The sequence below is a fragment of the Bactrocera oleae genome, chromosome 2, assembly GCF_042242935.1.
Source record: "Bactrocera oleae isolate idBacOlea1 chromosome 2, idBacOlea1, whole genome shotgun sequence".
In the NCBI taxonomy this organism is placed as follows: domain Eukaryota; kingdom Metazoa; phylum Arthropoda; class Insecta; order Diptera; family Tephritidae; genus Bactrocera; species Bactrocera oleae.
In genome coordinates, this window is record NC_091536.1 from 4,396,171 (window position 1) to 4,422,643 (window position 26,473).

At 35.0% G+C, this 26,473-nt stretch overlaps 2 protein-coding genes across 3 annotated transcripts in view; both read left to right on the plus strand.

Moving 5' to 3' along the window:
• Positions 1-26,473, plus strand: part of Ino80 (chromatin-remodeling ATPase INO80) — a 68,395-nt gene that overhangs the window by 34,793 nt on the left and 7,129 nt on the right. The window contains exon 15 of one of the 2 annotated variants that reach the window (XM_014240645.3): positions 11,439-11,852. The exons of the other annotated variant lie outside the window; for it this stretch is intronic. Coding sequence (XP_014096120.2) covers positions 11,439-11,674 — 236 coding nt within the window. The 3' untranslated portion in view covers positions 11,675-11,852. Of the gene's footprint in view, positions 1-11,438; positions 11,853-26,473 lie in introns of those variants that run through there. 2 annotated transcript variants of the gene reach the window in all.
• LOC106621695 (uncharacterized) lies at positions 17,240-19,250 on the plus strand. Its single transcript, XM_014240650.3, has one exon. It carries the CDS (start codon positions 17,890-17,892, stop codon positions 18,658-18,660), a length of 771 nt encoding a protein of 256 aa, XP_014096125.1. The 5' UTR covers positions 17,240-17,889; the 3' UTR covers positions 18,661-19,250.

The window sequence follows — 26,473 nt, forward strand, 5'->3', positions numbered from 1 at the left end:
ATCTGCAATTGTACCTGCCACAACTAGTAGGTTGACAACAACTATATAACCAATGTGGCAGCAATGTTGCGCCCAAATCGCTGTAGTAACATATTAAATATGTTTGACAATTAACAACATGCTGCATACAACTACTCCAACAACAACAAGAGCAACAAGTTAACTATCGAAAATTATATTTAAATGGCACATCTACATTTGTGTTAGTGTTGTTGCTGGCTTCTTCTTTACAAACATTTTTCGGGGGCTAAGCCAGTCATAGCCACATATGCTGCCAACAAAAGCAAAAACTAAATGTTTGTGTCAATATTTTGTTGATATTGTCATCAATATTTTATTAGCGAGAAATTTGTCCCATTTCGCTGCTTGTAACCGAGCAAATCATCATAATCGCGACGCTCAGAGATTTGTACGTACCTAGAGTACTACGAGCAACCTGGTTTAATTTGTGTTAGCTGGTGAGCTTATTTTTAGTATTATCTGTAGATTTGTTTGGTAAAACAAATGTACTTTCACTTCCACCGAAATTACACAAGCACGTTGTGATGCGATTAGAGTGGAGCTATACTACGTTTAAACCATTTCCAAATGGTTGAAGGATTTAATATTATTGCAAGCCAAATTTTCCGTATTATAATGAAGAGCTCAACATTGTATTCCAAAGACTTCTGATCAAAATATCTCGTATAGAAAAGCCGTCAATTATTTTGCACAGAAAAGTTTTTTTTTTACCATTTCCCACACCACATACCGAAGCTCATGTCATGTTCATATTTTTATTTTATCAAATCTGAGTCTCATTTGTGTTGGGGTTGCATTCTGGTTTATTTCTGCAACCTAATCGAATTTCAAGCTTAGTTTTCCCTTCAATACAGAACATCAACCTCGGTTACATCCAGAGAGCTGCCGTCGAAGACTGCTTTGCTTCTTCAAACATAAGAATCTGGTCGATTTCAACAGGCGAACTGAAAGAGAGAAATAGCAAAATATATAGAGAGGGCGAGACATATAGAGATAGATAGAGGTATAGAGAGAACATGCAGCTAGAAAGGGAAGAATATATGCAGGAACATATCTAAAGGGAAGTAGTGGTAGAGACATATAGAGAGAAAGGTGACGTATAGAGAGATAGGTAGATAGAGAAGCATATTTATATAAACAAGTGAAGGGAGAGAGTGAGGGAGAGAAGTTTAGGTTTCTGCTTCAGTAGCATTGTAAATCCCTTGAAACTATTAAGTATTTTGTGGTAACGGCGAAGAAGCCTAACTCAAGACCGGACTTCCTTAGTCCGGTAGTGCAAGTACCGCCATTAAATTTAGCAGTTTGAAGCCAAAAGTTCTAATGCTCCCATATGCTTTTCATTCGAAAAGTTTTCTCTTGTTACTTTCGTTCAAAAATTCGTGAAACATATCTGTCATTACTCCGTGACTCAAACATTGATTGAACTTTATAGCTGCAACAAGTACTATTACTGAGCTACTACTTCAACTGGGTGGGTCCAATATTACCTGCGTTTTGTTGTCGAATTTGCAACCACTTGGCGTACTCACCAGCCCGTTTGCTTTGGTTATTGAACTAAACATATCCTTTCGTAACGTAAAATCGACATGTAATCGTTAGACTTGGAGGCACCCAATTGGTCGCTTAGTTGCAACAACGAAACTTGCGACCTTGCCTTGGTACGCGTAAAGTTGGCTTAAATCAGTGGCAAGCTCGGTTCTCTTGTTTTATTGTTATTTTTGTCGCAAACGTTGCATAAACCATTCTAATGTTTTCGCTTCTCTCATATGTTTTTTCTTTCGCCAAGTGCCGGCCAGTAACCGACGTGGATTTTTTGCAGCTAACTTAGCTAATATTTTTGTTTTTATACTTTTGCTGTGACTGCGCATAAATAATTTTTAGAAATTCTATATTTTGTTCTGAGCTTTACTGCTATTTTCATTTAGATTTCATAGGCTGCACCTAAACAAAAAAATTTTGTCCACTGTGCGCGTATAACCAAGTAAGAATATTACTTTGATTGTTTTCACTTATTTGCATAGAAAATACTTACGGTAAAGTAAATATTACCAAAGAAATATGTGAAAAACTAATAATACCAGGTTAAACGCAGCTACCTGAACCATTAGTTTCTGAAACGTGGCCCCTTAAAGTCTGCAGAAATCCATTCAGGCTCCACTACCTAAATTTTGTTTGACTCAATATATTCTATAAAATGGGTTCCAATGTGATATAAGAATAAGAATAAGATTCTCAAAAGCCACATATCTGTTTAAGTCTTACAATTTATTTTAATCTCCTTTCGCTTTAATCGAAAAAGTACACAATACTTTTGACGCAATTTGTCGGAAAAGCCGATTATCCACTTATAAATCAATAGCATTAGCAATATATTTATGATGTAATTTCATTTAACTGTCTTAAAAAAACACTTGAAGGTTCATAACCACTCTTCGAAAAATTATTATCTTTTGTATTTGAGCTCCGCGGGTTTCAACAACAAAAATGTGTCATAACTTTTCAGTAGTAACCAACCTTATTAAAATAGTTAGTCATGAATTTGACGAAATTTTCTACATTCATACGTATTAAGATATCAAAATTTTGTGTAGAATTTTTATGTAGATTTCAGATTTTTTATTAGTTGTTAATTTTATATGAGTTGAGTATTATTTATACCTTCGCTAGCAAAGAAAAAACGTCCACAATAATAGAACTACCTAATTTCTATGAATCTATATTGAACTGCAACAGGTCTGCCTGTTACCCTGCGGTTTCCTATTTCGAGTCTCGAACGTGTCAGATTTTAAAATGAAAAGAAAGAGTATACAAAAAAAAGTATCTTTTTAAAAACATATGTAAGTATTTAAAATTTCGACGCACTTTTCAATTTAATATATAATATTTCCCAGATTTATTCACACTATCGCAGTAAAACGGATACCAAATTCGTAAGAATGTATTTATCTAAGTACTTATGTTCTTGCTGACAGAAACAGGTTTAGTACTATTAATTTGTTCGTTTGCCTCTTTTAATTAATTATTTGTTATTGTTTACCGTTAATTATGAAAATGTGTCATTCTATCGTTCACTCACGCACTCGCGCGCAGTCACTCACCCGGCGCAGTCACAGAGCTGGCGCTTTTCACAGCTGGAGCACTAATATACAACTGTAAATATGTACATATGTATGTATGCATTCGGCCACAACGGTTTCTTGCGTTGATGGCCTCCACTGCATCCTTCCTACCGCAACTTATTTAAGCGCATAGTACTGCCAGCGCTGTTTCCTCGCTCTGAAATTCTCTTGGATATTTGTATACAAATTTTTGTATTTCCACATTTTTCTTTTTTAACTTTTGCATAATTCTGTTTGTTTTTCATTATAAATACATATATGTACATACTATATATACTTGTATATAGTTAATTTTTTTTTACCGTTGCTTGCCATTTGAAATTATGCAAGAAATGCGTCTGCACAACAAAATGGCAATGGCAAATAATTAAAATGTAAACAAAACAAACGCGCAAATGCATATATGTATATACATATATTTATGTACGTTTGTATGTAGGCTTTTCATAGTCGCACGTTGTTGCATTCAAATGAAGTGTTTAAACGTGCGTTCGTTGCTTAAGTCTTTCGTTTCTGCACAGTGATCGAAAATGCTTATATAGTGGGAACTTAGTAATGACGCAAAAAAAAAATAGTAATAATATTTTGTGGTTTATTTAACTACTTTTTATTAATTTTGTGGATAGTAACATGCGAATGGCTTTATAGAGCAGTGCAGAAGCCTTGAAAAATGGTGAAAAGTGAAAGAAATACATATTAGGTTGAAACCCATTAGAAACGAAAAGTGAAAAGACAGAAAGAAAAAAAAGTTAACTTCGATGGCATTGAAGCTATAATACCCTTCAAAAATTCAAGAGATTCCTTACAAGAACTGTGATCGGTCAGTTTGTATGGCAGGTACATATATGCTACAGTGACTCGATCTGAACAATTACTTCAGAAATAGCAGTATTGCCTTACATAATAACCAATGCCAAATTTCGTGAAGATATCTCCTCAAATAAAAAAGTTTTACATACAAGCACTTGATTCCGATCGTTCGATATCGGCGGTGCCGACAAATGAGCAGGGTCTAGTAGAGGAAAAGCTGTGTGCCAATTTTAATATCGATATCACAAAAACTGTAGCACTAGTTCGCGTATATACAGACGGACAGACAAAGGAACATGGCTAATTTGCAGCTCGTCCCACTGAACATTAATATACATATATACAATACTTCATAGATTCTCCGACGTCTCCTTCTGAGTGACACAAACTTCATGGCAAAATTCATATACCCTGTTCAGGATATATAAATATATTGCTCAGACAAAGCAATTAAAAACTGATTTTATTTACAAAGAGGGAATCGGGCTCAAAATATAAAATAATTATAACGTATTTTTCATTTGGTGGTAGTAGATTGCAGTGGAGGGTCTGAAGCATGAAATGCTCAATCCCATAGCAACTTGGTTAGAACGTATAAATTAAATGACTCATTATTAATATAAGACTTTATAAAAAGTAAAATTTTAATGTTAGAAAATTTCCGAAAATTTTTAAAAACAATACTAATTCTAATTGAAAATAAATGAAAAATTTCCGGAAATTTTTAAATTTTATATGTTAAATTGCACAATCCTTTCCACTGTGCACTGTCGTCTTCGCTAAGCTTCTTGCGCTCAACGCTTTCCGCTTCTTTCGCACGTCGCGTCCATTATGTGCCCACTGTAATTGTGGTTGTTGTTGCTACTGCAGCTGCAAGTATGCTCTTGTTATGATGATTGTCGCTTTGCGCATGCAATTTTCTTTCAGCTGTTGTTGCATTTACGCAACAGTCATTGTGTTTTGTTTGTGTGTTTAAATTATTATTTAATTTACTACCGTAGCTTCTGCCATGACTGCGTCCGTTTTAACACGCCTGTTTGTTAAATTGCTTCATATTTCTGCGAAAGCGAATCTCAATTGTTTAACTTGCAACATGGCGCAGTTTGCACCACAATTGCTGGTGGCAGTGCAAGGTGGCGTTGTTAGAATGTGTTAATTTGTGTATGGAATTGCAGTTATTTATTAGAGAATAGCTAAGTAGCTTTTATTGATATCAAAACAAATATATATTATTTTTATTTCTTGAGTGATGAGATTGAATGAGGTGAGATTTATGATGATGCGAGATTCCTTTATGCAGTAAGGGTTGGATTGTTTATAGGGGTCAGTTTGACTAGGGAAAGCCCGAGCAAATATCAAGTGGCAGCGAAACAATTTTTATATATGAAACTGAGGAGATTACTCTGAGAATATATGACTATTTGATCTATAGATATATAAATACTTTCGTTCGCTTTTAAGATTTCGAACCTATATACATATCTACGTATTATAGAAAACAGCTCACTAACCTAGCAATACATCAACCATTCTCCCCCTTTAAGACGAAGTCTTGTTTTATAGGTCATAATCACAAACAGTTCTGTCGGAGGTAGCTAAGTCGAAATAATACAGTAGGCGAGGGTCGATTCTTAATCCAATTCATACATCCTTAATCACATGTCATTTTTATAACTTTTTTGAATATAAATTCTTGGTCCGATTTATTTATTTTCTAGCAAGGAGAGTGAGTGCACTACGAAAGTCTTGAAATAACGTGGGCTCTTTTAGTCCTCTACAAAATATATTTTTATTTATACTTGTAGTATACAGAGGGATCCAACAACAACATGCGAGCATTTCGTTCGCTTGTCTCATGCGCTTCTAATTCTCAAATAGTTTATATAACATTTTATTCATACTCCTCAAGTTTGCTGCCATGTTTTATGCTAGTGATTAATAATATTTCACACAAAATCTGGTCGCTGTAACCAAGAAAGGTTGAAGTGTGAGAATATACTCGACGTGCCTCAATTTAATACAATCTAGCTATAGTTAGATACATATTATATTACACATTTTTTAACCCAGCTCTAAGTCCACTTTTTATATCTGTATAATTAATAAATCGAACATTATGCTTTTTTGTCAAACTTTTAAATATAAACAGTCCTTGTGTGCTTCCATTGTAATATATCAAAATCGAAATACTCGTGTTTAAGTCACTACAGTATCACTAAGGTGACCGCTAAATAAGAATGTTTGGTTTATTAAGTATTCGACCTTTTTTCCTCTTAATTTTTAGCAAGGCACGCACATAATTCAAACTGGCAACAAATAGCAAAAAGGCAGCTAGCAAAATGTTAAAAAAGCGTAAAATAAAAAAACGCTCAAATTCAATACAGGTGGTAACATAAAAATTCTTGAAAAGCAAAGAAAATATCTACAAATACATATGTACTTGTAGTACCCATTTTAACGCTGTTTGCGCGTACATTTTTCACGTTGTTATTGTTTTTGGTTTTAGTTACGCATATGTCAAAGATCCTCGCCTACTTTTGCTGTTTAACACGATAATTTGGTATAAATTACAAGCACAGTGGCAAGCAGCGTAAAAAGGGAAGCTGTTGAAGAGTGAGAGAGAGAGAAAAATAAGTAAATATAGCTATACAAACAAATAGTTTTTGATAGGCTAGTATATTAATACGCTTTGTAGACATGTACATATATATGTATATATTAGGGTGAGTCAAAAACTAACCAATCGAATTCATAAAAAATTTTATGCTCAACAAGAATCCGAAGAAGAATACAAGTACACCCTAAACTGTTCAAAAGTTACGATATTTTTATTGAAAAAAGATTGTTATGTGTTACATATTTTAAAATAAAGCTTAATATTTTTTTTGGCAGGGAAATTGTTTTTTCTGTATTTTTGCTCACTTTAACCCACGAATTCGATTAGTTTTTGACTCACCCTATATACAGTATTGTGCAAAAAATATGCAATGTTCTGTATTAAAGCACAACTATAAAAAAAATTGTATTAATTAAATTATAAAATGCGTTATCATAATAATATCTCCAAAGTATAATTATTTTTATTTAAACGAAAAACTTCTCTGATCTGACCCAATTCAAAGGTATTAAATACCCTCCCTCCGAAATATTACTATATAAACTGAACGACAAAAATCCAATTCTTGTATGGAAGGTTTTTTTTTTTTTATTATTGTCTAAGGTAACGTCTGGTTCAGATCGGACCACTTTAGCATATAGCTGCCATACAAACTGACCGTTCAAAATCAAGATGTGGTAAGGAATCTTTTGTATTTGTAAAGTGTTTAGTTTCGGTGCAACCGAAGTTAACGTTTTTTCTTGTTTATTATTTATATATATTTTTAAATACGGTTTTCTTTACTTCAAATTCAATGACAGTCATTGTCATTACCATTTTATGACAACAATTTGCGAGGGAAAGTAACAACCAAGGTTATCAGTTGACTTGATATTCTTAACGTGGTAATGTCAAGATTACAGTTATGCCAATGTAGTTGATTTTTCACTGAATTTGACTTAAAATATTTACTTCTAAATTTCGTGTTGTAGTTATTTTTCTATATACAAAAAAATAGTTTCGACTGTTATTATATGTTTTAGTGCTTTATGATAATTTTAATGAATGTAGATTTATAAAATTGAAATATTTCCATTTTTTTCGTGAAAATTATATTTAACTTCTCAGTTGCATATGTTTTTAGCAACACTGTATGCAACCATACTTCTGCGGAATGACAAATTAAAACATTTGACAAAAGCAGATAGACAAAAAAAACGCATAAAAACAACCACAAATTAAAGACACACAATTAGTATTTATGAGATACTTATACAGCAATTATAACAATATTTATAATTTCAAGCATAACATATACATGTACGTGCATGTAGATATGTATGTATATGTAGAAAATGTATCCACTCTGGTGGAACAAGACTGAATTGTGCGTTGTTGGCCATGATTGGAGTGAGAACGCTCAAAAACACCTTACACAGATGTCTAACGTACATACATATGTATCTACATACATACATGTGTCTTCATAGTACATACTTACCTAGTTGCTGACTTATGTCACGAAAAATGCAACTTTTACTTAAAAATGCGCGAATTGCGTACGCAAGAATCGTGGAAATGAACAATGAATTAATAAGCTCAAGTTCTCGGCATTCATACTAAAATAATAGATTATGTTTTATATAAGTGTACGAGATGTGTTCAAAGGAAAAGGTGAATTTTTGATTTTTCGCTGACTGTGTACATTCGTATATCGATATTTATTTTTGTTATAATCGAACACATATGTCTATCATGTATCATGTGCTTGCATTAGGAGCCAATTTCGATTAGTATTTCGTTTTTAACAATAAAAAAGGTTAGTAACGTTTGTGTGTGCTCTTCGATTTTTGACTTTTGAAAGAAATGGATGAAAGAATATGTATTAAATTTTGTGTTAAAAATGGAAAAAAGTGCTCCAAGGCACTTGAAATGTTGGCTGTGGCATTTGGTGAGTCCACTTTGTCTCAAAAAAATGTTTATAAGTGATACAAGCGCTTTACAGAAACGCCGAAAAGATGTTGACGCTGATGAGCATCCTAGAGGTGCGACCACGTTAGCAATTGAAGAAAACATCGAAACAGTGAAAAAAACTTTTCTTGAAAATCGTCGAAGCACTAGCAACTTCCCTATGCAGTGAATGTTGGCTTATTAATCGGCTCATGCCATTCAATTTTCTTTCCTTAAACAAAACCGTAATCATGCCTCAACCACCGTATTCACCAGATTTGGCTCGCTGCGACTTTTTCCTATTCCCAAAACTAACCAATGAAAGGAGAGCGTTTTGCCACAATTTATGAGGTTAAGTCAGAAGCGAAGAAGGAACTGATGGCCATACCGAAAAGCGCATAGCAGAAGTGCGGACAAAATAGATATTGATGAGTAAATAAGTACTTTTCAAAAAAATTCAAAATTTACCTTTGAACACACCTCGTATAAAGTTAATCTATAAAGTATATTTACTACAAGTATATACAACAGTATATCTATTTATATACGCAAGAAAACAAAGTTATGGCTGAAATAAAAAATACACCTCTACATATATTAACTCATATATACCCACATATATATATACTGCATATATATATGTACTCACATATACATCTACACTTGACACTTAACCAATTATATACACGGCCCGCCAGTCGTACGCTCTTACGCATTGGGTCGCACACTTATGCACATAAATTTACACCTTATTGGCCCCCATACCGAGGGAAAATGCCAATTAGGAAACAAACAAAAAATCAAGTCATAACAACAACAGTTGCTCCATCGCTCCAAAGTGGTTATTGCCCCAATTGGTTTATATATTTTTTAGTAATTAACAGTTTTTATTTAGTATTTGCAATAGTTAACGTTCAATTTATGACTCCTGCTAAAATTTAACGAGCACAATTAAGCGATCTTGAGATTAATTATGTGTATATTTTTAGCCGAAGCGAAAGCGAACTTTTTTGAGATGTGTTCTTTTCAATATTAACACTCATAATATATGTATTTATACTTGATAAATCGAACGCGTGTTTCTGAAATATAAGTTTTTATAGCACAATACTCGATATCGCGAAAAATTTTAGCTTTTTTGGCTTTTCAATATTATGATCATAATTTTAATACTCTTAAGGGGTTAGACCAGCTATAGTGTTCAGATCTTTCTTGCATTGTGTCATAGCCGGAAAGATGTAAATATGGATTCCAACATTAAAAGTCGGGAATTTTATTAATTTTAAATACTAAAGCGTTAATATAAAAAGGAGAATTGATTGAAATATTTCGAAATAGTTTTTTACAAATTATTTTTATCACAAATAATTTTATTTGATGATTTGGCCATTTTATTATATAACATAGGCATTGCAAAGTTTTGTTTATTATTATTATTTTACAATTAATTCATTTCTAATTTTTTTTTTATAATGAAAGTGTTTTTTTTTTATTAATTATATGTAGAATATTTTTATATTTTTCACAACTTTTTTATTTTATGTACTTAAAAACTATGTATTATTTATAAAATTTGATTTGCGTTAATTTTTATTATTTATCGTAACTCAAAACTTTTAAGAAATAAAAATGTTATTCCAATCGTAATCCTAAAATTAACATATCAGGTAGCGACGTCCCTGAAATATATTAATTTATTAGAGGGGCAGCTCTTTTGCTCAACGTCTAATTTAAAACAAAAATAATATCAATACTCTATTATAAATGTAAAATATACCATTTTGAAAATGTTGCTCATTTATTTGTGCATGAGTAATTGCTTTTAATCGTACGATATATAATATATTTAAAAGTATATCGTATATACATATATCGTAAATATATTTAATATTTGTGCGAAATTTTGAGACTAAACTCCGAGTGACTGTCTGTCCGTCCGTCTATCCTTGCAAGCTGTAAAAATTAAGATATCATAAATGAGACTTGGTACACATGTTTCTTGCCAAAAAGATAAAGACGAGTTCGTACAATAGATGGGCGTAATCGGACCGCCTCCACGCCCACAAAACGCTATTAATCGAAAACGTATAAAGTGCTATAACTAAGCCGTAAATTAAGATACAGAACTCAAATTTGGCACAACGAATCACATTAAGGAGAGGCATCTGTGGCTTGAAAATAATTGTAAGTTTCTGCTTCGATGAAATTCGGTAGGTAATATTATTCTGATATTTCTACATTACAGTGTGAAAATGAACAAAATCAGACGAAAACCACGCATCTTTTTATAGAGCACAATTTTAAATCCATCTGATTCTTTCACTTTCTAGTATACAAGTCAGAACCAATAAATGAATCCAGATTAATCTTTGCACCAATAGTGGCCTTGCCCACATCGGAGGACCGCAGTTCTTATTGCGAACTTTTTATTGAAAATATCGGTCAATCTGTAAGATATATTTTAGAAATTCGAAAATAATTATTTTCTGATAATGGTATGTCTGTACGTCGAAAATAGGTTGAATGGGATTAATATTTCACTTAGCTCCCATATACAAACCTAATAGAAAGATTTTCAAACTTATACGGTGTTTCCCCCGCTTTGATCCTGGCAAGTTGCAAGAGTATGAAGTGTTCGGTTACATCCGAATTTAGCCCTTCCCTAATTGTTTTACTTATTGTTATTTATAAACTTTTACCGTTAAATTGTTCTTTTTTGTAGTATATCATTTTAATTTAAGCTCAAGTTTTTATTTCTTCTTTCTTAAAAACTAGGCTAAACATTATGCATAGACACTTCCCCAAAGATTTCCAAACACACCTACACCAAGTAGTCCCAATAGCAGCCACCTACTTTACATATGTACATACATGTATCTGTAGACGTTGCATTGCGCATCCCAATTCATGTCTTTCTCCTTCTTCGTTCCACGCCATTTTAGGGCAAAAGAATCTCAATTTCATATCTGATGGCATGATGTGCTATATGCAACAACAAAACCAGCAGCAATCAAGTCAAAGCAAACGCGACACTCAAACAAATCTGCAAGCAAAATCGAAGTTGAAGATCGCTCAAGTTGCATGCCACCACCGCCACCATCATCGCCATCACCGTCATCGACATCGCAAGCGCAGTAATGCAAGTGTCAGCGCTGCCAACAACGATGCTAGCGGGTAGCCGTAAGATCCATACAGCAACAACAATCATGCAGCGTGCTTGTTGCCACAAATGTTGCAGCTGTGAAGCAAAAAAAATATTTGATTTGAAATGCAAACGAAATGAAAAAATCTTTATTATCGCTAGCGAAAACAGCAATAACAATAACAACAACAATAAAAGAATATGGTAAAGCGAATACCGACGGTGACATACGCTGATAGAGTTGCAAGTAAGAAGTGTTGCTGTTGGCACGATGCAAGGTTTCTCTCAACGCTGTGCATCAACTGCATGTAGCATGCCCCAAAATGTATGCAATATCGCCATACATATATATTTATTGGCAGTATATAAATATACTCGTATAGTACAGTAGTATTTTTGTATGTAGTTGTAGTTGCTGCTTGCAATATTTCTAAGCTATTGTTGCTGCTGTTGTTGTGCCACCACCATACTTGGCAATAGTTGGTTGGGTGCGCGGCGCACGCGCAACACGCATTCGAGGTCGTAACCCAATTCCATTTGGCTGTCGCCAACAGCAGCGCTCACAATAATATATACATTGAGGGGAGGATGTCACCAGCAAATCACAACAACAATAAAATATTTAGTAGCAGTTGGCCTCAGCTGCCGTTATTGCTGCATTACCCATACACTATTTTCCATTTCCACTCAACCGGTCGGCATTTATCCCAGCCATCCAAGCAAGCATCCATCCATCCGGCGCGATCGCCGATCGACAGCGTGTTTCGTTGCTGATGGCGGCATCAGCGGCAGGCAGGCAGCAACAAGCGTGATAGCATTGAAAGCGCATCAGTGGAGTTTTCCAATTTTCAATTGGCAATTTTCGTGGACACTGATGTCAGTGTCATCGCCATTTCCACTATCAGCGCATTAACATCAGCCGCATTTGGCCGCCGCGTGCAGCTTGCTACTTGCAACATTTGATGCCACCAACGCCGCTTGACTTGTTTGGTGCGTTTTTTTCGGTGGGTTTTCCCGTTGACCATTTGAGATATTGCCATTGCCGCTTTATTCTTCTGAAGAGTTTGTTGTTTCGTTTAGTTGTTTTTGCTATTTTTGCCTTTAATGGTGACATATTTTCGCTTAGTATCCATTTCCAAGCGGAAAACTCGTTATTAGTGTTACCTTCGTATGAAATATGTCTTTCCCTTATTAATTTGTTAGCCAGTTTCTTTGTTATATTCGTTATTCTTGAGCTTAATCGAAAATTGTTTTATTGAATTTGTTTGAATTTTATTTTCTTTACAAAACTAAATTTTTAATTTATCTATCTTAATTGTTAAAATAAAACATATTCCGTTAATTATTTCCAATTTTTTTAACAAATATCTAATTTTATTTTAAGTTTAATCAGAAGTGCCGTATTTTGAAATCGGCATGGCTTGGAACTTTTGTAGGATGCTATTTGAGGGGTGTGTATATCCCATAAGGATATCTGTAAAACCAAATGTAAAACTAGAGAGATTCTTAGTTAATTCGAGTACAGTCAGTTGTTAGGTATACAGCATTGTCTTTATATTCCTGCAAGAACTTTGAAAGCTGCCAAGTTTATGTTATTTCGATCAAAGTATAAAATAAGTGTTTTCATAATTACATTTGTTTATGGCGATCTTACGATCGGTATTCTTGAACTTTAACCAGTCAGTACCTCATTGACATTAGCTTCGCTTGGTTTTTGTTTTATTATAATCATCTTCTTTTTGAACTCCTGAAGTTTGTGTGTGAATGAATGTCTGAAAGAAGTTTCCATTTTTTTCGGTGATTTCGTACCATACTTTTATATTTACGCATATTTTTAGATCTCAGACGAAAAACGTTGTAGAGTGTAAAATTCTAAATCTAAAATTCTAATTTCTAAATGGTCTTATTTTTACATGTTTTAATCAATTTGTTCACAATTCCTAAAGTCTTACGTGTTTATAGTAGTCGTCAGAATTAACAGAGTTGAGCCGGAAAATCACAGAAAATTATGAGTTTCATTCGTCTGAAAGCTAGGCAAGATGGTCTCTAACTAAACTTGTATCCAATATATTGAGGATTGACGCATGAATAATTGAAATTGATATGAGTTCAATGTAGCCGTGCTGCTTTGATGGCCAGTGAAATGACGGTGTCATGCGATGACTCATCTCGATCGCATTCCGTGCGAAAAGGGATGCGCAGGATCGTTGAGGTAGATAACGATAAATAATCCGGAATGAGTAGCGCGACGGATTTGTTAAGTAATCGAATGAAGTTAATTTGCTTGGGGGACCATCCTTTATGTTAACTGGTGGTGTGGGATGTCATCGCGTGTATGGTGGTATCTTCTGTGGTGTGGTCGTGAATGTGAGCCGTGTTCCCAGGTGTGGTGAGTAGTATTAGGGTGCACCAATTTTCGTCGGGGAGAGTGGTGTGTATGTGTACTGAGGCTTAGCATTTAGCCATTTGGCATTTAACCAGTCTCGATTCACTCAGGATGGTGTTAAGATTTAATAAATAAATTATCATTTTTACTGTATTACATTATCTGTTTAACACTTCGAGGTCCACTCGATATATCTAGTTTTGGCTGCGACTATGGTTTTTCAAGTTCAATATGAAGTACTGAAACTGGTCGAAGTGGTATATGCCAAGTAATTTATATCCTTATTACTAAAAGACCCCGGCCACACCTTGCTGTGGCAAAGGTATAATTAAATTATATTTGAGTAAGCTGTTTAATATAGTAAAAATATTACTATCGAAATTAATTTCGGCATTTTTCGCTGTCAAGATAGCCCGATTACCTAGCCAGTTATGAGTTAAGTAATTATTTTGTGTGTCTGAGAAAATACTGCCAATGAATTTTTTTTTTTCAGTGTACAATAGTGCTGAAATTGTTTGGCAGTTTAGGGCATTTTGTATTTAGTTGCAGTTCTATTTTACTCTTCCAAACAACAATTAGCCTAATCTGATTGTAAATAGTATTTTGTTCATTTGTTAGTAATGGCTCACTCTTTGCGCTAATTTTAGTTAAATTACCACGGTCATATTGTTTATACTTCAATATCGTTCATTATACTTCAATAAATGTTTTCACACGCAGCATTGTTATTTGTTGTTCGTTAAATTTGTTACTACGTTAGTTGTTAATCGTTCAATTTTTTCAATGCTGCTGATATTGAAAGATTATAAAAATTACAGACGAAAAGAATAAAATGCCTAAAATATGTGCGAAATCGAAAATAATTAAACATTTAATCGAAACAACGATTCGATGAATAGCTTAATTGAAGGCATTGCCACTTAACAAAATTATAGCCGTATTACTGTTTCACCAAGTAACGAGTAATTTGTCAAAGTTGCCGGCACCATAAAGTGTTATTCGTTATGCTGGAATTTTGTTAAATTCACAATTACAAAATACATGTAAAAGTTTACCGAATAACGAATAACAGATAACATAACAACGCTGCGTGTAAAAACGCCTTATATGTTTAATTAAATTACATAAATATGCACGTGTCAACAAAATTGTGTAATAAAAACAATAGCATATCAGCAGTAAAAAAAATGTCAAAAAACACTTTGAAAAAGCAGCATGTTTTCTGATAAAAAAATACTCCAGCCGCCTTTCTTTTTAGTCTTACGAAGCCCAATTCCTTTATACTACACTTTTGCAAACTCAGTAACTTATTTGGTTTAGTCCCCACCACAACGGAATATAAAATTTTACGGAAGAAAAATCGTTCTTAAATATGCTGGCAAACTTTGCCTACATATTGGCGCATTACACTCAAAATATCTATTACCTAGTTTTAGGAGAAAATATGACATAAAGTCCGAAATAACTTAAATTCGTCAATCGTATCTTGAAATAATTAAAATAAAATGCATCGAAAAGAAAAAACCGGCAGCGAGTTACAGCCTCTCGTAAAATTATTTAAACAGATATTAGTACTGTTCAGCGTTGTCATTTTGGATCAAAATTGGTAGTTTTATTTGCCTTTGGTAGCTTGCCTGGTTGGCGTAAGGTTTTGGTAAGCAATATTTTTTATCAGATGTTTTTAGAATGAAAGTTAATCTTAAAATCGCTTAAAATTTCAGACTTTCTTCTTTGCTATACATACTAACTAAAAAATAGTCATGAATGGAAACCTGCTCAATGTGTGAAAATAAGAGATCTAACTATAATTGAAACTGTGAAATAAAAATTGATAATTGTTAATATTATACTTTCAACTGGTTTTTTAGGTATAACAATAAAGTACCTAAAACTACCGCAGTAAGCGAAGAAACTAATATCGAGCAGGTAAATGAAAACATAAAGTTTTACAACATGTCAATTAACAGCTTGACCATGTTGTTGTTGTTGTAGCGATTATGTAATCACCGCTAAGGTGATATGGTTCACATTGATTGCAGATTGAGGTGCAGGAAACGTGTGGTTTCGTTGGGGTCGGACTATATGGAGAGGTGCATTAGATAAGTGGGATTCATTGGCATGCAAAAAGATGGTTAGACTCATTGCACGAAAGACATATATTTGGTATGTCGGGTTATCCAGAATCCACGATAAGTAAGATTTTAACCTGCTACAGTATCCAGAAGGAAGTTGAAGGAAGGAAGAAGAGTCACTCTAGATTATCGGGGAAACTCGAGCTCTTTCGCCGCTATGGGTAGTGGTTTGAATCCAACCACGGTTTCTGCGAAATCATCCCAGCAGAAACTGCTTGGATAGGAGTGAATTGTGTTCCTTGACCGAAGCATGTAGGCCTCACTATGTAGGTGTTAGACTAGAGCATCAAGAGGTGTCCTGTAATAGTCCGATATGTCTGAAGCTTCTTCGTCTGCGTTTTGCTACATCCAGGCGCCCATATCGATGCAGCGGTCGACCAATTGCCTTGTATGTTGCCAACAACGTTTCTTTGTTCTTTCTCCAGGAGCTGATAGATAGCGACCTTAGGATTTTATTGCGGGTCTATACTTTGGCATTAAACGCGGTCGTATGTGGATTGAAAGAGCCTAAAATTGTAGAGTTTTTCAGTCAGAATTTAAACGCCACTAACTGTGATATTAAGATTAAGTCTGTACTCCTTCGTTTATTTCATTAATATGGTCGCTATGGATTTAGTGGGGTAGAATGTCAGGCTACTTTCGAACTTATGCCATCGACTCCATTGCCTGACGTCAATATCATACAATCATCCACAGATGAGGGGACGAAAAATCTCTCTGATGGTAGAGAGAGTACCGAAATATAGAAGTTAAACAGTACCGAGGAGAGGACATCAACCTGCGGTACCCCCTGTTTAATTCTTCTTAACTTAAAATTTTGATCTCCAAACAGTACGGATGATTGCCGACCACTCAGATAGTTTTTGATGAATGCTCGGCTGACATTCAAAGCGAGAATTTCGTAGACAGTGTTTAAAAATATGTACATATTTTTCCAAAAGTGAAGTGAAGGTGAAGACCTTTTGAAAAAATCCCTAACTAATTGCTATTAAGTACATATATTACATTTCCTGTTCCGACAAGAAATTCCCATTTGTTTTCGATAATTGGAAAAAAAACACGCAATCTAGCATTTTTAAATCAAAAAGTTTTTGAAAAGTGTAAAAAATTATTTTTAAATTTAAAAAATATTGGACAAGAATTGGCATTAGAACTGTGCATACGCATAGAATTTTGAACCAAAACACAAATAACCAAAGCGGTTTTTTCGATTCGAAATTTCTGTGCTGAAATTTTGGCGTAAAACTACTTAAAATCCGAAAATTCTACAATAGCAGCTTAAAACCACCAAATCACCCACTACTAAGCAGCCTAGAAGACCACTCAGCAATATTTTAGCATCCAGAACAACAATTAAGCAGCAATATTTTGTGTGCAATAAGCGACCATAAATTTAACGGTTCTGCATTATACTAAAAAGTTATTGGAAGAAGCTTAACGCGAAGACGCGCTAAGTTGAAGCTTAGAACCTCCAGCTGCCGCCAACTGTGCTTATTTGCACGCATCTACAACAACAATCACGCGTACGCTATAACAACAACTGCAGCAACAGTTACCGTAAGTAGTTGTTGTTAGAGTAGTCCAATTACCTAATCTCAAAACCACAATCCAAGCGCCGGCCGAAGACATTTAGTCGCAAAAACACCAATTCAAATTTGTATGCTCCAACGTAAATAGAAGAACAAGAAAAATATTTAAGCACAAATACTACAACAAGAACAAGATCGTTCAAAATGTCCCTAGCAACACGTCAGACCACTACCGATTCGGTGGCTGAGGAGGAGAAACCGCATCCACGCTGGTTCGATTGGGTCGAAAGAAATGCCGTGCCAAAAAGCTTCGACTTTCCGCGGCCCAAACGCGAAGTGACGCGCTGGCAGAAGCGCGGTCCAATGACGCGACGTGATTGGGTGCGTTTCTACCGTTGGGCATCAAAGAATGCTATGCCACGTGAAATACCGCCACCACATTGTCCCGAGCAGCCACCGGCCAAGGCCGAAGAGGGCAAGAAAAAGAAAAAGGAGAAGAAGAAAAAAACGTATACGCTCGCTGAACTGCTCGAGCATGCGGCACAGATTAGTGAGCCGCGCGAACCACGTGACAAGTACACTTTTCCACCAACGCCCGACTATCCATACGCGCCGAAAATTTCGCTGAAAGAGCCAGCCAAAAAAGATCCAGGGCGACCATTTCAGCCGATCAAAGTACCGAAATGGTTTCATCATCTCGAGAACGAGACCGAGTTCTGGTCAACGTTGCGGTTTCCCATCTTCCGTCCGGCGCTCAACTATAAACCGACTGCGAATATGCTGCGACTGGCGTTGCCGCGCATGGTGCCTCCGCTACGGCAACATTGTCCGATACCCGAGCCGCCGATCGAGTTCGTGGCGCCACGCCGACGCATGACCTATCGGCAATGGCGCGAGCATCTAAGACGGCTGGAGTATCTCGCAAAGCCGACAGCGCGGCCGTACTATGTGGAAATGTATGATTACGTGTACTAGTGTCGTGCTAAGTTAACGGTTATTAGTTTATTATTAGTCGGAAAATTAGTTGGGTACTCAATTATTTTCTCTTATTATTACTTTATAATAGTTATAGAGCGTTAAGTTGTTCAGTGAAACGTTAAAAAATAATGCAAATGATATTACAGATGATATTAAGGGAGTTAGATAATGGGTTATTTTAAAGTGCTTGGTAAAGTAACGACGTTGAAGGAAAGAGAATTGCAAGCGTTGACATTGAAAATTTCTCCTATTGAACGAAATGTATTATGAGTTGTGAAGGGCGAGGTTGGGGCGTATCTCTTTCGAATGCGTCGTTCGCTTTGTAGTGCTCAATAGCTGCGCGAGCGTAAATGGCTGCTCTTAGAAGATTTGCGCTGCTATTGTCAACCTTTTTTTTTAGATACAGTGTACTCGTATGTAGTTTTCATACTCATGTATTTGGTACAAATTATATACATATATATTTCTATAAAAATTATTTCCTGTAAAAAATTCATCTGAAAAAATTATCACATTGAAAATATATTCAACATATGGTTTCGAAAAAACTGTAAATTAAATCAAATTAAAGTTTTTCTTTCTCGAAATTAGCACTAGATAGTAAATGACGTTCTTTTGGGTTTTATTTTAAACAACTGATATAAAGAGAGCGCCACTGTAAGAAAGATGGAACTAAACTGGATAAATGATTGGCACTTATTTGTATACTCATATGGTTTAAACAAAAAATTAATAAATATAATTACTATTTGTTTGGAAACTCGCAGTTAGAAAAATTGTGTTTGGAGCATATGCTTAAATTTTAATTGATAAAATTGAATAAAAAGAACGAGTTTTTCGACTTAGCGAATCTTGTTTAAAAGTTAATAGTTATTTTGTTTGGAAAAAAGGTTGCCACGTGTTTAAAAATTGTATCCACTAAAGTTAATAAGACAAAAATTGTTACGATATATAAATTGAACTAAAAATATTAAGAAGAGCTTTCGGTTAAAAATGTTTATGATCAAGATTGCCACCTATTTCCAAATTATATAAATAAATTAATATAGAGATATTATTAAAACATTCATACCGTTCTTAGGCTAAGATAATCAAAATAATGAAGATTTAGTGTCTCAGAATTTTAATTTCGAAGAGAAGTTTACGTTTATAAGGCGGTTGGTTCTATGGCCATATTTTTTTTTATATTTTTAAAAATTGGTACAATTAAAATTTTTTATAACTTTTCTAGGCTGTCCTTTGATAAACTGCAATCATATGTTTAGTGACAATCAAGCACTCAGTAAAATCTCTCCCTTACTTTATGTAAGATTCTATCATAATTTATAATATTTAACTCGAAACTCAAGCAGTATTTTCTGCCAAAGACACTTCCATAGGATTTTTCGCCAATATTGAGAGTTTTCTTCTGAAGCTTAAACCTGTCTGATGGCGCTAGTATCAAAATTTGGCAAGAATAAGGCTTTAGAAACGGCTATTAAATCCTTAAAAAATATGTTATTGATTTTGGAGGCTTCCCAAAAATTCAGATAGTGCAATGAGAAAAAATTTATTAGTGAACCTAACGGTTAGTAGGCTAACGCCGTTACATCATTTGTCCCGTATCAACCTTAAAGGTTTTTCGGATATGATCAAAACACAATTCTGAGCTCATTTCCAAGATGACATTACATGGTCTACTTATTTGATAAAATATTAGTAAATAGTTGATTTCTTAAAAATAAAGAGTGTGAAGCTGTCTTGTTGGTGTATCCAAATTCCTGTAAATTACACTAAAGATCAAATTTGATCTGGGAATCGATAAAAATGTTTTTTACTAGATGGATAAACATTTTTTTATGTCTATTTGAAGTGCCGGGTCCGGGTCATTCTTGATCTTAAGTGTATATCCAAACGGCCTTCGAAATACTGTCATTGTTGCAAATTGTATACTTCTGTGCAAATATCCATTCCGACCATTATAGTTAGTAGAACCATTGTTGATATTGATAACAACTCTCTTGATCACAAGCACTTCTATTTTGTAATTTCAAAATAATATTTCTGGTATTTTACCTCTGAACTCGCCAAACTCCTTTGTAGAAATGTTGATAGTTTCCTTAAAAAAAGTTACAAAACCTAGTTTTGATTTCGACAATAGTGTTTTTATTATTTTTGAGTTTCGATTTTTATTTATTTTTGAGGATAGATTTTTGCTATGTTTGTGGTTAGAATTTTTTTTATTTTTGACGTTAGATTCACCATTTTAAATGACTTCATATATGTTTAAGAGAAATACTCTCCTCTTGGATGCATGTTACTTTATTTCCCTAAAATTTTCCAGAAAAATAATCAAGAGATAAAATAGGAGTGGAGAAACCCAAATGTTTATTGCAGCCGTTGAGCGGCGCTATCCATGCAATGCATTATTTGTGTTTTAGACAACTTACAATAATACTTGTAGCAACAACAAATATCACTTTTTTGTACAACAAAAACAACAATAAATTAGTACCAAGGTGTTTGGTTCTGCATATTTGGTTGTTGCTTTTGATTGCCTTGTCTTTTTTGTCTTTTCTTCAAAATGCTAGTGTCTCCACTGAAAGTAGGCGCACCACCGAACGCGGCAATCGAATTGAATTTATTTCGAAGTATTTTGTAACCGTAATATTGATAAAACTTATGACAATGCCGCTACCGAAATGAAATTATTGCAACTTTTTAGCAAAAACATATATAGTATATACATATATGTGTCTTTATACATTTCGGTGTGGCAAGTTGAATTCTGAACGCGCTTAGCTTGCCACATCGCGACAGAGGCGAGCTAAACAGTAGCGCCAATCAAACGGTAAACGCGGCTAAAGCAAAGTACTGGGCTTACAAATATACCCGTCAAGCTGCCTGTGTCAGTCAGCCAAGTGGCCAAATGGCCTAGTCTGTCATTCAGGCAGCGAGGCGACAGCAATAAATACTCGTAAAATCAAATGCGCATCGTTGCTTTTGTTATTTTACGGTTGCCATTTGCATTTAATATTTTATGTTATTCTTATTCGTTTTGTTGTTGGTGTTGTTATTTGTGTATTTCACTTGCCTTGCGAATGGCAGAAATCGAATTGTGGTAGGCTATGAAAACTTTCAAGCCAACTTTTTACATACACACACAGATTTATATACCAAACACACATACAAAGCCTGATATTGAAATGTATAACCACAACTTTGCCTCGATAAGGATAACCAAAGCGTACAAAATGCATAAATTTATTTGGAATTATATATATACATATATTATATATGTATTTGTATGTGTGTGTGTATTTTTGACGCGACTTTGCTTACCTTTTATTGTTAGATTTGCTCATCGTGCATTTCTCTGCATGTGATTGTGCGTTCGTGTGTATGTTTGCCTGGTATTTGGGGCATTGCATTTGCATTTTGAATTGCAGAAGACACGAATAATCAATTTGCTTTGGCCAAGAATTTATTTATATATGTATGTTGGCTTGTATGTATGCATGTTGCGAGTAACGGCAATGTACGAAGGAATTACAATGTGACACGAACATTAAATTCAAACTGTTGTTTCAATAATTATCTCAAATAAAATATGCTTCATAAATAATACCTTAATGCACCAGTATTTCCTTATTGATTTTAATATTTATAAATAATGTGATTGACTATAAATTACTTGGAATTTATGGTTTCTGATAACACAATCTTCAATAAACATTAACAGGTGCATTTCTTATAGCATAAAAGAGTATAAAAAAATCTTTATTTTGATTTTAATATATCAGTTTGTATGGCAGCCATATGCTATACTAATCCAATCGGAACAATTTCTGCAGAGATTGGACCGTTGTCTTGTTGGGCAATAACCCATGCAAAATTTCGTGAAAAAATCTACTCATATGAAAAAGTTGTTGATACAAGCACTTGGCAGCTTGATAGCACAGCTATCTGCTATCGGCGGTTCCAACAAAATGAGCAGCTTCTTAAGGAGAAAACGGACGGACTAGTTTGCGTATATATAGACTGACAGACGGACATGGCTAAATCGACTCAGCTAATTATTCATATCTATACAAACTTCGTGAGCAACTTAATATATCCTGTTCAGGGTAAAGTCGAAAATTCAATAATCAAAATTTTACACAATTTTTAGGATCGTTGCCAAGCTGACGGATAAAAGTTCGACTTCGTACCGATTACTTGGCTCAATTATGGAAACGGACTAGACATCAGAAGAGATTTTCCATTTCTATAAAATTTTGTAAATTGTGAATACATACTGGAGACATCTACCGTAGGGTCTTTCAAACATAAGAACTTTTAAGTACTTCGATTGGTGTTAGGATCGTCGACCCTGTCCGAGTTAATGCTATTATACAACAATATAGTATGGTGAAGACATCTGTTAAGCTCTGAGCAGCAGATGGCAGATATTCTCCCGCTCTGGATGCAGTCGATGGAACTTTTTGTCCGTTTCTTAGAGTTTTAGTCATCAAACTTAACTTGACTGGATTCACAATCGTTTTGTTCTAAGTATAAATAGAAGAGAATATGCCTAGAGTTCAATATAATATTTTTTGGTCTTAACACGTCCGATAATTATATATATCTCCAGCATAAGCGTGAAAAGTGAAAGTAGAATTTCTTAAAATAAACTGCATTTCCTTTTGAAGCGAAAATTTCCACAATAGTCAAAACCATTATTCCACACGGTGCAACAACAAATATGTAATCTTATAAAAAATTTAATGGATCATATCAATTTGCAGCTTAAGTAAATTACTATACAAAAGTTGAGCACACACAACAACAACATAATGGTAAGGATGTCAAAGATTAGGCGAGCAGCAACCAATGCACACACACGCACATACTCTATACACTAGGCTGTGTCATCTCTTGCTCAGTCCAGCAGCAGCTGATCATCTTGCAGCCGCTCGCCAGCTCGCCATTCGGAGGGGTGGTGAAACAAAAACGCTCACAAAGATGACGTTGCAATGCGATTGTTTGCTGGTGGCAATTGCATTTTTTAATCCGCTTCAGCATTTTAGATATGAAAAGCGTAAAAAATGTGCGTCATTGCGCCGGAGCGTTTAAGTAATAAGCGTAAGAAAAGACATTTTCGTATAAAACTCAGGCATTTGATGCGGCCCCATTGACTTACTTGCCTGAGTCTTGGCAGCGGCTAGCGTGTTTGTATTCAGCAACCATCAAATTATAAGTTCAATGAAATGATTGATGCTTTAAAGCCGATTAGAGTGGTAATTCACTTTGGTTTTTGTTGTTTTATCAGTAAGCAATTTAGACGCATAGTAAGATTCTATTCGACTAAACATTCGACTAGCTTGTAAGAAAAGACGTAATCCAAAAAAAAAAATATTGACAACTACGAGGCTTGTAAATTGAAATTTCAGGAGGTATAGAGGTAGTTAATTCTATTCCAATAGAATATGATAGCATGTTCTTCCATTCCATTAAGGCTGAATGAAACTCACTTATACAGTTTTAACTTGTACCCGGAATTCAAAGCTGTATCAATACTTACCAACGAATGTTCTAAACACAAGGATCATTATTGCTGCTATAATGGTATTTATGTGAAAAGACGAAGGTAATATTTTGGTAATTCTCTGACCCGCTTAGGTTGAGTCGAATGTTAGTATATAGTTCGATAACAAAAAAATGCTAAAATAAAAAAAAAAAATTATTCAAAGTAAAAACACATACTTTCTACATTTCTCGAGCTCACCTACATTAGTTACTTAAGAAAAAAACTACTTTAAATGTAGTGCCTCAACTAATTTTTTCCAAAACAGAGAAAATGATAATGAATCGCAATATGGATCTGAAGTTTCATTGCAGAACTATTTTGATTAGATTTTCTTGTTGATCCTCAAAATGGGGATCACACTTGAACTGATATAGTTAGCTCTCTGTGAAGCCACAAAACTACTGTAGTTGGATATTACGTAACGATAAGGCGCTCTGAACCCATCACAAATTAGTTTAATTTATTTATATTTCCATAAGTTTTCATAGATGTAGAAAGTTGTGAATTCTAGCCTTTTAGCCTTGATCTCGCAAAGGTAGAGCAGGTCTGAGTTCTGATCAATGTTGTCAAATTCGTGAAATCTTAATTATTAGCGGATTTTCCAAACAACATTTGTTTTATATACTTCCTTAACTTAGTTAGTAATCGAAAAGCAAATAAAAAGACTTGCAACCATACACAAATGTTTCAACCCAAGAGTTCCTAGACTTTCTAGAAATTTACAATTATTCAATATACAACTTCTGGGTAGAAGCTTTTATTAAGAATGTTCCTTTTCCCCAAGTTGTTTTGCTTTACAGCTATATTTTATCTCAAGTAATAACTGATTCAAAAACGTCTCGGGGTTTAACTTGATCAGCGCTCAATCTTCAATTGAAATGTTCACCCCGTTTAATCTGGGGTGGGAAGTGATCAACTTGCGACTCTTATCGTCTGAAGAGAAGCCACAGACAGTACTCGTTTTCCACTCTGTAATCATCGTTACGTTGATCACGCTCGATGTCAGAGAATTTAATAAATGGTAGTCGTCAAGTTATGTATAGGTTATATATAGGATCCTACATGTTTTGATCGGGCTTCGGGATAGTGTCATTTTCGGCGCTTTGTATACGCCGAGTATGAACTGGGAACCGCTCGTCTGTATACATACGGAATAATTGTCGCATCTTCGTGTTGAATCAAGTTCACACAGCGCCGACGCCTTAAATCGTGTCGCATATTATAATACATAATTAATTAATTAAAAATTAATTGTAGTGACTAACACAAGTTTTAATGAGCATAAATTAATTTATCTCAGCGGTAGCAGCTGTCGTTAATGATCATATGAATGCGCGCCTTAGAGAAGGAGAATCGTCAAACTCGACATTTGTCATGTCACATGCGATGATTTAAAGTCATAAAGCACTAACTCACTTAATGACACACATACAAACATACGCACATTGGCGCACATAAATGACATGAGCTGGTGAAAAGTCACTCGGGCATGCCAAAGCCAACGGCAAATCTGGTGGCGCACACGCAAACATGTGCAACAGTGTGGCAAGCTAACTGATTTCGCTGATGAGCTAACGAACCGCGGGACAGGCGAGACGAATAGCTGACTAACGCGCCGAAGAGCAGCGTAAATGTGTGCACGTGAAGTTCCAGAAGTCGTTGAAGCTGAAGCTGAGGTGAGCTCAAATAGAGTACGCCGTAGACAGAAGAGGAGGAGAGAGACAATGACAACATGAATGACATGAAGAGTGCGCTGCAAGATAGCTTCGTCTTTTGTTACTCTTATTGTTGTTGGTGGTGCGGAACTGACTTGGTCAATGAGTTGCACTCTGCAGCAGAGCTCACCTTCTGTTGTTGTTCTTTTTATTATTGCTGTTATTGTAGACGTTCATGTCGATGATGAGCTTGCACTTGCACTTGCACTTGACTTCTGGGAAGGTTGCATAAATGAATGAATGACTGCTGGACTGGGCTACAGGGAGCTGCGTCTGGCCCTAGCCGAGTTGTTCTAAGCTTCGTCTATAGCACGCTACTTGCCACTCAGCTGTCTTGGTCCACTTGCGTTTACGTGCGCACCATCGAATGGTCGCGCTGGTAAATGTTTAACTGTTGATGAACAGCACCAGTGCCTCGGGACGCGGCAAGTGGTCCGCGGTCGCATGCGCAAAGTCGTTGCATTTATATAATTTTTACAGTTAACTTGCAATTACACACTTGCTGACTGTGCACAGATGTGAGTGTGTGTGTCATTGTTCACTCGAA